Source organism: Taeniopygia guttata, chromosome 4, assembly GCF_048771995.1.
Source record: "Taeniopygia guttata chromosome 4, bTaeGut7.mat, whole genome shotgun sequence".
In the NCBI taxonomy this organism is placed as follows: Eukaryota; Metazoa; Chordata; class Aves; order Passeriformes; family Estrildidae; genus Taeniopygia; species Taeniopygia guttata.
Window position 1 is genome coordinate 47,326,001 of NC_133028.1, and position 13,353 is coordinate 47,339,353.

General features: G+C 37.2%; 1 protein-coding gene across 1 annotated transcript in view; it reads left to right on the forward strand.

Annotated features, from left to right (window-relative positions):
• Positions 1-13,353, forward strand: part of TBCK (TBC1 domain containing kinase) — an 88,840-nt gene that overhangs the window by 61,393 nt on the left and 14,094 nt on the right. Inside the window, exon 24 of the mRNA XM_002196650.6 lies at positions 12,655-12,830. Coding sequence (XP_002196686.4) covers positions 12,655-12,830 — 176 coding nt within the window. The remainder of the gene's footprint in view (positions 1-12,654; positions 12,831-13,353) is intronic.

Genomic DNA, 13,353 nt, shown 5'->3' on the forward strand with positions numbered 1-13,353 from the left:
GGAAGTATATATCGACCTGCTATGTCTATTTGGTGAATTGCATTAGGTGATGTCGAAACTCAAGATGTCCCTCAGACATTTTTAGAGGTTCCAAGCCTTGGTCAAAAGCATTTTAAACCCTGACAAGCAGCTGAAAACAGCTGTGATCTTGAGTTTGAACCATAGAATGAATTACCAACTTTGAGGGTGGAACAAGCGGTCACAGAGAGTTAGATAGTATAGTAAAAGTAGTCACAAATTAGAGGGTAAAATTTTTTAGTATTGTACAAGGGGGTTTTAGTACCTGTACAGGGGGGTTTTACTTTGTACAGGGGGGTCAAGAATTCTAAGATGGAAGAAAGTGGGCCTGATCCTGTTCTTCCTCCTTCTTCTTCCTTACCTCCATGTTCTTGGTGATGTTGGCATTTTTCTATTAGTTTAGGCTGGGGACACACTGTTCAACGTAGATGATAAATATTGGCACATTATTGTAAATATAGTACACGTAATTTCTAATATATAATGTTTGTACCATCCCACTGAGGGGCAGAGCCCCGCACGCTGCCCTGCAAGACAGACCTGCGGTAGGGCAGCAGAACATGTTATAGATAAGCAAAAATAAACAACCTTGAAAACAACACAGACGAACTATGGCTTCTTCTTTGGCAACGAAGCAGAAAAACAAAGACTTTCTACAATCTCAGAATCACCAATACCCACAGATTCCGACAAGGTTTTAGTCTTTCCATTTGTTTTTCCTAACTACTAGGAAACTAATGTTGTTGTCATTCAAGTGAATCTTTACTTTTTAGTCCTTAAACTGGAGCTTGATGTTGAGTAATTTTCTTGGTTTTTACTTTAGTTTTTATTTTATTTCTGTTGTAATTTCTGGAAGCCTCCGCTACAAATCCAGGACTACAAGTGCAGACATGCAAATGAAGAACAAAAGGAAACTTGAAAGATCTTACAGGATTTAAGAAACAATAGGTGGATCTAGAAAGGCAATGGTGAAGAAAAATTAAATTCTAGGGGAATACTCGTTGTTGTCATCCAGGAACAACTGCTATCAGCCAGCACAACTGCTGCTGTGCTGCTCTGGAGATATGTAGAGAGGCTTTCTGAAGGAGCCAAGGGCTGCACTTTCATAGAGTAATTCAGATAGGACCTCCTAAGGTCATCTGGTACAAATTCCTGCAGGAAATGTGTCCAACACTGAATTCAGGTAGGGTTGCCCAGGGCTTCGATCCATCAGATCAAGAAAACTTCCAAGGAAAGTATTCAGTCTCTCTTGGCAGTCTGGTCAGATCTCTGACAGTGCTACCAGTGAAAATGATTTGATGTATGTGCTAGCTTTCCTGAATGTTATGTCAAAAGAGTAAAAAAACAAGTCTTCTGATTTCTAAGCATTTGCTTGTGCCTTAATGTGTCAAAGCCTTGGATATAGCAAAGAGGAAGATGGGAGAAATTAGCAGCCCTGGTCTGCTGAACTAATAAACAGTGAAAAGATTTGTATTTATTACAGAGAAAAATCCTTATTTCAGATCAAGCAAGTTTTTTTCAGTAGTCTTCCATTTTCTGAGAAATGTTTTTTTCCTGATAGTGTTTTTGTTTTCATACCAGAAGTTGTATTTGTTTATAAAGCCAGTAATTAGGCTCATCCATCCCCCAAGTTCCAAGAAATTAAGCAAATGTTTTCAGTATGTTAAAGAGGAGACAAATAAATATTAGAACTTCTATTGACTTCTCTTTCATTTCTAGTTCTGTTTGCCTAACAGAAAAGACCTCTTTATTTACTGCAGTGCAGCTGAAGGTTTAACATCTTTGAAGCACAAGTATGTTGGGTCTTTTGGTTACTGCTGTATTTTGTTTTTTAGCTCATCATATGAAAGAGAGCTGTATAGGTTCAGGGATCTATACAGAAATATGTAAGCAAAGAGGAAATTAATCTCTTGAACACAAGAAAAACTTTTCCTATCTTAAATTATAGTCTGTAAATGTCTTGTTTGCTCTCGTGTGCTGTATTTTTATGAGTCAGATTTTGAGACAGATACAAGTCAAGTATGTTATGATTCAGTCAGGAGCCATAGATCAGACTTGGAAAGTCCTATGTAACATGAGTCCATAATGAGCAACTCCTCACTAGTGACTGTACTTTTGGATGTTTTCTTCATAAAATGACACTTCTCAGGGATTAGAGCAATATTGATAAAAGCTAAATTGAAATTATTGGTGAAATACACTATTTACACACAAAGGTGGTGTGGTTTGATCTTATTTGGGGTTTTTTTTAACCTTAATCCTGAATTATCTCTTTCTTCAAACATGTCCTCTACTGGTGTTTGCTGCCATGGGGAAACTTCTTATCTACTTAAAAGAGGTGAAATCTGAGCTCAGTCTTTAGTACACATAGTATACTTTAATGGATTTTCTAAAACATCATTGTGTCCTTGCTCTGCAGTTTAGTTCTTAAAAAAATAACTTTTCTGTTTCCTTACCTATTTAGTTGGTCATTCTTTAGACAAGGACTTTACACTACATTTCCATCTCCAGTTTTATATTTGTGGATCGCCTCTGTACTTGAAAGTGGGTAGGACACAAAACAATTCCTTTGGAAGAAAGTTGTGGGTTTCCTTCTGAAGGTAATTTATGACTTCTTGAAACATTAAATGTTTAGTGTTTTTAATTGTAAACACCAGCTGTCTCTTACCTCTCTATTTGTATTTTCTTTCTATGCTGCTTCAGTTTATTTCTTAAATGTTTTTTATTGGCAACTGAAATCTTTGTGTGTATCTGTATGTTACTGTTCTTTGCTTAATAATAACAGAAGAAGTATTTCCCCTCTGGGTGTGCATTTTTCTCCCTAAATCAGTAGTCACTAAAACAAAACTGCTTTTTATCACTAGCATTGCTTAGTTTTTATTTTAATGACATCTATTTGCAACTTGGCAAATAGGCTTTGTGCTCTCTTTTTTCCTCCTGGACTTATGTATTGCTTAATCTTTTACTCTTTCAGCCAGTAAGCATATTTCTACTGAGATAAAATCTCAAGGAGGAAATAGTTTCAGAGAGAATGAATGTGCATCTGAAGTGGGTTTGTATTTTTCATTTTGAGTAAGATAAAACGTCAAAAATAACAACAGAAAAAACCCTTTAAATTCACTACTGAATTTACATTACAATCTACTCAATTTTGTGTCTGTAAATTTTCTTTACCATGGTTGATTTTTTTTCTTCATACTCTTCCTGAAACTTACTTTTATACCCTTGAAATTCCTGAAGTATTTTTCCTGAATGTTCAGGACTCACAGAGAGAAATAACACTGTAATATAACAATTGTCTGCTTGTGTCTGTATCTTCATTATTACACATGCGGTAGACATACGTTCTCTACAGCTACTTCCATAATTCTAAATAAAAAGGAGCAAATGTTGCAGCTTCTCTATCAGTATCTGCTCATGTGTGGCAGGTGAACTCACAGAAATCCAAAGACTGATGCAATTGCAGCTTTGCCTTCTTCTTCTATTCCTGATTCTCTTTGCAAGGGTGAGAGTTCCTGAGAGGTGTTGAGGAATGAAAACATTCAACTGGAGAAAAGTCTACTGGATTCTTACTGATCCTTGCAGTGATTTAAGTGCCAACAGTTCCAGTTTTTTGGTTTTGATGAAGTAGTAGAAATATCTAAGCAGCAACATGACTCAATGTCTTGATCCAGCAACACAAATACAAAAAACATGGTTTTATCATAAATAGTATGAGCAAATTTTCCTGATGATAACTTTCCTTTGCCAGTAATTAAGGATAGCTTCAGGCCTATTTGTCATACAGCAGCACTCAATTGCTTCTGAGTTCCTGTGTGCACCTAGAAAGTATTTGTCCATAAAAATATAGTGGCTAGGTTTATATAAAGTCATTAAATAACTGATGTGTAAATCCATTTATTCTTTAGAGAGAAGCATGGTCAGTAGTGGCTACCAACACTTCTGTTTCAGTGTACGAGCTAAGAAATGTCTGTGTGATGCTCATGCTTTTCATAGTGGCTGTTACTTATATTCTGCATACGGGGTCTTCTGACTGCCTTGACCCATTTCTGGTTTTATTTGTCTTCTGTTTTTGTGTGGATCTTAATTTTGTTTTCTTCTTCCATTGTTCTTGCACTTAAGAGAAAGCTCTTACTCAAATTTGTCTTTAGTTCAAATTGTGCAAAGCATTAACTGATCAGGATCTCAGTTAATGCTTCTAATTTATTTTATATTTGTCTTTGATGCTTCTGTTCTTCTGGTTGTAGCTGCCAACAACTTGAGAGAGAAGCTGGGATTATTTGTCATTTTTTGGAAGAGTTGGTTAAAATGCACTTTTTGTAACTCTCTTGTGAGTGAATAAACAAATCGCTGTTTAATTAGGCATAAGCCCATCACATTCTGGCAAATGCTTTGGCAATTGTTGCAAACTTCAAAACTTTCTCTGTTTATTGGGGGTTTTTTTGATAGTCATAAGCCAGGCAGCGAGCTACCAGGAAGTGGAGAGTGTAGGGAAACCTCTGCTTCCAGAACTTCGGTTCTGCCGATTAAATTATTTAAAGGAAGCCATATTTAGCACCTTGTCTACTCTGACTGGTTTTTAAAGTCTGTATTTATTTTTCTATGGTTTTAAGACTTTTTATCATAGAAGATGAGGCATTAAATTACCAGAGTGGATAAAATACAAAATATAAGGCTCAGGAAATAGTTGATGTTAAATGTTAATTCAGAAGTTTCTAATGGATGTTGTAGGTGGTTTGTTTTTTTTAAAGTTGTAATACAAATTGCAGTTATTTAAATTGAGTGTAAACTCATTGAAACAAATGTACTGCTTAGTTGAGGCAGAATTAAAGGAATATGTTTGTAATCATTTAGATACTATTTATATGAGACTGTAATAGTTTGTGAGACAGTCACTCTAGATCATACTTAAGGATTCTAAGCTTGTTCTGCACAGACTTGGTTTTATGGTCTCCCTGGGATGTGTTCATCTGCTTTTAATGTAAATGGGGCAGTTGGAGCAGCCAGAGCACGTTCTGCTGCAGCCTTAGGCTCAGGTTCTAGATTCACTGATTGTCCACTAGTCCTTCCTCAAAAGCCTTTGTGATTATACCCACTTTGAAGTTGAAAGCTGGATGCATTTGACCTTTTAGACCTCCCATAATTGAGATTCCGTGACTGATTAACAAATGTGAAGAGGGGTAAAGCATAATTGTACCAGTAAAAATAATTATTTAAAAAAAACTAGCTGGTTCTTTCTCTCTGCATCTTGTAGGAATGTTCTTTTTAATTTTTTTTCCCAAATTGGAAATTGTTTTAAAATCAGATTCTAGTAGAATATTAGGAAATAATTATACACCTCTGTGTTTTAGTATTTTTCAGGCTCTAGTGGTCCTGATTTGAAATCTGGCTAGCTGACTGAAGACACAGTTGTTATTTTGTTTCTTTTCATGTATTTTACAACTGACTCAGTTTATCTTTGAGAGGGAGTGCTACAGTGGAAATAAGTTATTTTGGCAACCAAAGCCAAACTCGGGTTCCCTGAGTGACACTTTTATTTCATACCTTGTTAAGCTATTCATATTTTATTTTTTAAAAAAATACTGGACTGCATCTAAAAAAGGGAAGATGAAAGAGCAGTGCAGTGTTTATGTAGATTTACTGTAGGAGAGAAGTAACAGTCAGAATAATCCACTGAGTGTGTTAAAATATGCTTTAGGACCAGCACAGATCTAAATAGCTTAATGCTTCATTCAGCTTCTGATAAGCACAATTAGATACTGCAATGAGGAATTAGCCACTTGATGTTACATTTTTTGTGTGCTTGTAGCATTAGAAGCAATGGAATTTGGGAGAAATTTTTGAAGTCAAGTTTTGGAGGAGAAATAGACTGAAGGATCTCAATGGTTTGTCTCCCACACAAACATGCCCAGGTACACAGCTGTAGCTACCTCCTGCCAGTCTCAGCAACTCTAATTCCAGCTTGCAGCAACTCCTGTGTGTGCCATACACTGCTGCTGTGAAAGTTAGGTCTTGGAGCACAGTGCTGTGTGCCTGTGCTAACACAAATTATTATTATATTATATTATTACTATGTTATTATTATATATTATTATCGTATTGTGTTCTTAACACAAATTTCATGATGTGGGGAAGAGGTCTATTATGTCAGGCTAAGGTGCCTTTTCCCTCTCCGCCTCAGTCTTCTGTCCTGCCCTATTGGTTTTCTCACCATACCCCTCTATAGGAGCCTGCCCTAGGCTAGTCTTGAATTTAGGATTCCTCACATTCCTTCCTTAGTGCCCCTCAGGCCAGGCTAGGTGCTGTATGTTTTCTCAATTGAGTCAGGATGCAGTGTCATCGTGATGTAACTTTATTAGGAAGTGCAGCTGGAGGATAGAAAAGACTTTCTGAATGCAGCTCTCTTACCTGTGTCATGGTGTCAACACCTTCCTAATCTAGTAAAAATGTTACAGCTCTGTATATATAGTTACTCTTCTGACATTATTAGGCAGGAAAGTCTGATTATCAAATGTGTGTGACAGCACAGCTGGAAGAAGGAATCCATACTGGTTGTAGAGTTGAGCCTGCACCAAAGTTTAGTCATGGAGCCCATCTTGCAAATGTGAATGAATATATTTTGGACTTATGGGAATAAGTCTATCTGTTGATGATGATTTTCATATAGCTCAACAAAGCTTGGGCCCAGGTCTCTAAATGGAATGGTGCAGAAATCCAAGATTTATGTGAAAAGCCCATACAGCTTACAGGGTAACTGTCTGGCTGACCATATCCTCAAAATTTTTGTCAATTACTCAAATTCAGTACTCATCTTAATAGTCACCAGTTAGGGGAGAACCTGACCGAGCATGTTTTGACAAGCTTCGCAGTGGTAAATGACTGAAAATGTCCTAGAGCTGCGCTGCCATTGTTAATGCCAGTCCAGAAAACAGGTATGTGAATAAACAGCAACTATGGATGGAATAAGGTAGATTGGGTAACTGCAAGGTCTCTGAGATATGTGATCACATTATGAAGGAAATTCCTCTAGCAGTTGCAGTATCCACTGAGATGTGTTATTAAATTCTGGTTGTTGTTTTTTTGGGTTTTTTTGTTTGTTTGTTTGTTTTTTTAAGAGGGTAGGGAAATCTCTGTTTCCTAGAGATACTGTAATAATTTTTCTCAAATCAAAGGAGTACAATGTCTTGTCAAGGACAGAGCATCTATCAAGAGGGAAAAAACGGGGCACTTGATGGAAAGCATTCAAGGCCAGCAAGATCATTTTTGCTCCTGCTTTTGCTTCAAGTTTCATTGCACGTTAAGGTGTCCTGTGAGTATTTTCAGGCATAACTGGATTATGTCTCAGCTTTGTCTTTTGGAATGGTTCTATGCAGTGGTGAGCAGCATTTACCTTTTTTATCATATCGGGGGCAATTAGTGAGTTTGCAGCATGTCTGCCCTGCTGCATGCAGGGGAATATCAGTGTCTTCCAGCCCTGCTGACTCAGTTTATTCACTCAGTTATGTTACTCCATGACCTTTCCTTGTGTTTCCTTAGTAATGAGCTGGTTTGGCAAGCAGAGCTCACTTCCATTTTTTGTAGACTGCCTATGACGTTGTGTGTGGACATTTGGAGGATGTTTCTCATTGACAGTCGACTGGAAGCTGCTGTTTGCACTTGCCAAGGTGTGAGATCTGAAATAGAGAGCTTTGTGGGGGAGTCAGGATGGTGGAGAGGGTGGAAGAGTACAGCTTGCAAAGTGAAAATGGAGCAAACTTAACTAGGAAGTGGAGAGAGGGAGAGAGGGAGCTCAGGGAAGGTAGACACCAGTGTCTTGACTAGGGAATATGAGAATCAGAATATGATGGCTACAGAGGACTGAATATAAGTGTAAGAATCAGTTTGCTAAAGAGATTTTGTAGAAAACAGTGGCACTCAAGTGTTGAAAAATTGTAGAAAAGAGTTCTTGAAATCCAGAATTCTGGCTGTTCCTCCTTTATAAATAGTTGCAATTGAACATCAAAAAACACTGAAGCCTTTTCGTATGACCCTTTGCTAGTAATTGTAATAAAAATGGTGGGAAGGGCAAGTGGTGAGCCCATTTGTAAGATAATGGTTTACATTATCTTACAAACTTTTAAAAAATCTTTTAGTAGTCTTATTTCTGTGTACATGTGTACACTGATTTCAGAAATATCTTTGAAAAATATGAAATTTTTCATCTTTTATGAAACATATTCTTCATGAAGGACCTTGACAGTTTGAGTAGAGTATTTTGCTTGAACCCCAGATTTTAATTATACTGACTTCCAGGCTGAAGTTCCTAGTATATTAAACTGCACTAAGTTTTGCCGGCTTCAAAGACAAAGGGGGAAAACCCTGCATCTACTCAGATAAAGCTATCCTTTCCATGGATAGAAAGTTCCTTTATAGCTTCTCTGTTTATCAGATGGGACTGTTAAATTCAGGTTCCGCAGAACTAAATATCCTTGGCTATTTTCTCAAATAAAAAAAAAAAAAAGAGTGTATATCTTCATTTAATAGCCATGATGAAATGCCTGTAAGAGATTACAGGCTAATGGGAAAAGAGATAGGAGCTGTGATTGTACCAGCCTCATGTTCTGGAGTGCTTTAATCTTTCTGAAACTTGGCTTCCAAATTGAGAATGGTTAAGCAGCTTTAATTCCTAATATTTAAAAAAAATAATTAAGTTCTTAATGCCTATTTCTTCTTATTAAGAGCAGTAAAAGCATATGGATTAGCAATTCCCAGGCCTATTTGAAAATTAATGGGGTGAGAAGAATAAGTGCTTTAAAAGTAAAGAACATAGGGTATTGTCAGAGAAACTTCTGGGCAGCAAGGAGACTTCAGCTTAGGTATTCTTTCTGCTGTTGCCATCCTGCTGATTTAAGCAGTTTTCCCTGACAAACAGTTGCCTATAGCTCAATAGTCTAAAGCAAGATTCACGCTTGTAGTTAGAATATGCTAAAATAAGTTTCTCTTTGCAGGAAAACAGATAAAGCGACTTAAGTAGTAAGCTCAGTATCCTAGCACATGTAGACTTGTGCATACATGGATGTGTGAAAATGTGAGTGTCTTTCTGATAATTTTTAAATTTCCTAAGTAATGGCAGCAAGTATATGAGTATGCTGTGTATATGAGCAGTTCTCAATTTCAGTATTGTCAGTATACAGTTTCTTACGCAATTGCTGAAACACAAGTTTGTAACTGGACTTTTAACTTTGGCACCTTCTGGCACTGTGTTTACAGTAGAGCTTTTGCCTTTTTTAAGAAAGAGTGTGGTTTTTTTTAGAAAGTATGTACCATGTCTGCCTTAGAAAAGAATAAATAGATCACAGCAGGAAGATAGTTGAAAGGAAGAAACAAGCATTTAATGTATGTGATAAGCTTTGTCCTGTCTATACTTTCTGTAGAGTATTACTAGCATGGGAAATTTAGTTTGTGAGATAATCATTATGCTTCGTTGTTTAAAACAAAAAAAAAAATACAGATGATAAGTTCATCAGGATATTGCAAGTAGCTGTCCTGAAATGTGCCTGCCACTTAATGTAGCTGAAATCAAAATCCCATTTGCATACTACACCCTATAAACTTTTTCTGAGTGCAGCTAACCTGACTTAAAGGATTTGGTTTACAGTGAACCCTCTTCCTTCCTTCACCTACTTTTCCTTCTAGCCCTTCCCAGCTGGAAAGCAATGCCTGCAATGATATAGTAAAGCCTAAACAGGGAATTGAAGCAAATAGTCCTGACAGATGCAACGACTCCTGTCTAAAATGTCAGCCTGTGTCTTGTCCTCTCCATGCTGAGGTAAAGAGGGTAAGCACTGAGGTGATACACAACAGCTGCAACACTGTTGTGCAGAGTAGGAAAGGTGTTAGAAGTTCAGAAGAACCTGCAAGATTGGTGTGTTCAGTGGATGTGGCAGCCTGAAGAGCTGTCTCAGCTCAAATCCAGTTTCTCTAGTAGCTTCTTGCAGTTTCAAAGTATCTGTAGCAGGATGGTGTCTATGAAGATGAGGTGTGAGGATAGGGTAGAAGGATTGACAGCTTGATGTTAACCACGTTTGGTTTGTGCAGACTGACAGTTCATTAGAAAATTCCTGTGAGAAAGTGCCCGAGATGAAATATAGTTGTTACCAGATACAGCAGATGTAGTAAATTTTTTTTTAGCAATTAATAAAATTATCTTATAAGCACATGCATATATTTCACTTTGCAATTTGAAGGAAATAAATAAGTCTTATAAAAAAGTTGTTAGAGAAGGAATTGCTGAATCAATGCTATTTCCAGCAAGTCTGTTGAGAAGCTTCAGCTTTGTTCAAAGCCTATATAGAGATGTTGTATCACTGAATATACCATTAAGGCAGATCTGGACATAGATCAAAGCAAAGATGGTTGTAAAATTGATCGGTGAATGTGTTTCTCCTTAATTTCAATCCAGTTAAAGGGAAAGAATGCTTGTCCTGGTTATTAAAACCTATTAGCAGGACAGATAGTGTGTGCCTGTAAAACACTTTGTATGGCTTTATGCTTTTAGATAAAAAGAAAATGTTTTTATATCAGATTACGGGAATTTTACTTGGTTTGTTTTCTGCTGTAGATTTCGGGCTCTCTCCTTAAGGTCCCATCCTTTCCTGAGGCATTAACTGAATAGACAAAAGTTGTAATAATAAAAGTAGGAAGTGGTTTTGTAATTGGAGTCCAGCATAATGTCTGTGTTTCTCCAGTAGAATTAATTCAGGTAATCTCAGCCAGTTTCACTGACTTCATTATCCAAATGTTCATTGTTACCTGCAATCATGTGAACCTACTTCAAGGACTGAACTCTTTGCAGCAGACTTGGTGTTGCTCCTCAGATCTGCTCCTGAGGCAGAAGCTTTGTCTGAGGATAGCAATGATTGCCAGTTTGTCACCAGGCAAATGAAGCTGTGTCAGCCAAGTCTGTATTTATGTAATCAGTATTTTTTCTACATTACTGCCTTTCTTGCATCTACCATGTGTGTCTGCTGTGAATCCACTAGACATGGGACTGCTGAATTCCTTTGGCAAGTCTGAAGTTTGTGAGAAGAGCTTGACTTTTTTCTTCCTCCTTCCTTTTAATGCAATTAATTTCCTTGGACTCCTCCTGGGAAAATCCAGTTATGCAGGTGGGAGGTGGCTTTAGGCAGCAACTGGGAGTCGGCTGTGCCCTGTCATGCTGGTTTTTTTATGGATACAGGTCTCCCTTGAGTATTGACTATTCTGTTGAAAGAAATAATACATTATCCAGAAAAAATGTATTTTTCTGATTATAAAGCATCTTGACTCTGTTTTTCTGAACTTGGAAGGAGAGTGTTGAGACTGGCAATTTGTAACTTCTTCTGTTTCGAGTATTATTATATACAATGGAAAAGGCAGTTGGGTGAGGTAATATTCCCTGAAGCAGAATTACTCGTTTTGTTTGTAATTTTGAGGGCTTTTGCTTAACTTGTTTTACTGTGCTGGACTGTTTTAAGAAGCCTTTCCTGGGACATAACTCAAAAAATGTGTCTATATCTCTGTTTTGTCTAGCATATTCCCTAAATTTGGAATAGTCCTCAGATTAGATGAGGAAATAGTATGTTTAAAAATAAAATTAAAAAAAAAAATAGGGCTAACAACAGTCAGCTGGACTAGTAACAATTAGTAATGCCTCAATTTCATTCAGAGTGCTACTCTTGTTCTCTTGAATCATGGGCTATAAGAAAATAATGTATTGGTGTCACTACTGCAATTTAAAACACGATAATAGAAGTGGAATGTTTTTTAGAAGCAGAAGAATTATTACTGTGATATCCTTTAAGAATGTAGAGTGTAGAAATTCTAGCACTTGTGAATATTTCTGGGATAATCCACAACAAATGTTCTCTACAAAAAATAATTTCAGGTATTATCATGCAGTTGCTTGAGTACTATCAGGAGTGTGGTGTGTGTTGTGTCATAATATATCACGTTCCCCAAAATAATTTTTAAAATTTTATATATAATTCTCCTGTTCCACAAAACTAAGGACAATTTTTTCTGATTATTACAAAAAAGACTATATTTCCAGGTATAATATAATACCTAGTAATTTCTATTATATTATATTTCTTATATTTCTGGTGTCCTGATTTGGGCTTGGTTTTTGGGCTGGGGTAATAACTGCTGTTTAGATAGCTCTGTATCTTTCAGAGGTACCCCTGCAGTTTCTGTGGCAAGCTGCTTTTCTGCTCCAATCATGAGACCTTTCAGTTTCTCTTCTCAGAGAGTGTTTTCTAGCCACTTTACTTAGTTTCTAATGGTAAGAAATGTTCTGTGGATGTTGTGAGCTCGTCAGCCACAGTGAATAATTCATTAACAAACCACAAACCGAAATCTTTTGCACAGATTGTCAAACAATTATTTATTTTAACAACTTCTATCAGAAGATAGGGCCATAGTAGTCAGGCATTTGGCACTGCTCTGGAGCTTTTCCGTATGGATAGTTAAACTCTAGTTCAGAGTTAAAAGAAAAAGATGTGTTTCCATCTAACTACGTTGTTACACTTGAAGTTTGTCAAATAAGTATAAGTTTTTTTAAAAAAAACATATCTGTAATTCTTTCACCTCTAATTTTAATTATTTTTTCTTTTAAAGTCTAGGGACTCCATTAAGTTGGATGACCTGAAGGCAGAAGTGTCCCCACGAATTTCAGCAGAAGATCTGATAGACTTGTGTGAGTTGACAGGACCTAGCCATTCCAAAACACCTGTAAAGAAAACAAAGCCGAGCAAGCCAAAGCTGCTGGTGGTGGACATCCGAAACAGCGAAGAGTATCCTTCAGGTCTGAGTGCTGGCCCTGCTGAATCCTGTCTGTGCCAATTGCTTCCTCACTGTCTGCAGGCTGCTGTGTTAGAATGGAGCATGATGGAGAGAGGGATCTGGTAGAGCTGGAATTGGAGTGCTGAAGGCTGCGGGGGTTTCAGCCTGGAAAGGTCTGGTTTGCAGGGCACAGGACAAATTTTTCCCTTCCCATTGTAAGCTGTAGGCTTAGTGAAATCACTTTGTACCAATAGCACAAGTGCTTTAATATTACATTTTTCTTTATAACAGGTGTTGTCAACAGACCTTCCCCATATAATATGACCAATATTTTGGGAAGGTGTAAGGCTTTCCAATTAAATGGAGGGTAGATAGAGAAAAGCTGACTCGTGATGTGCTTTGCCAGTCCCTCAGTGGAAAAATTGGTTCCTGTTGAGTGCCTTCTAGCTATGTCAGGTAATGCAACCATGTAGCCATCCTAACCTAAGTCCTCTAGTAGCTGATAATCAGGAAAGAGTTAAAGTTGTTTTGGAG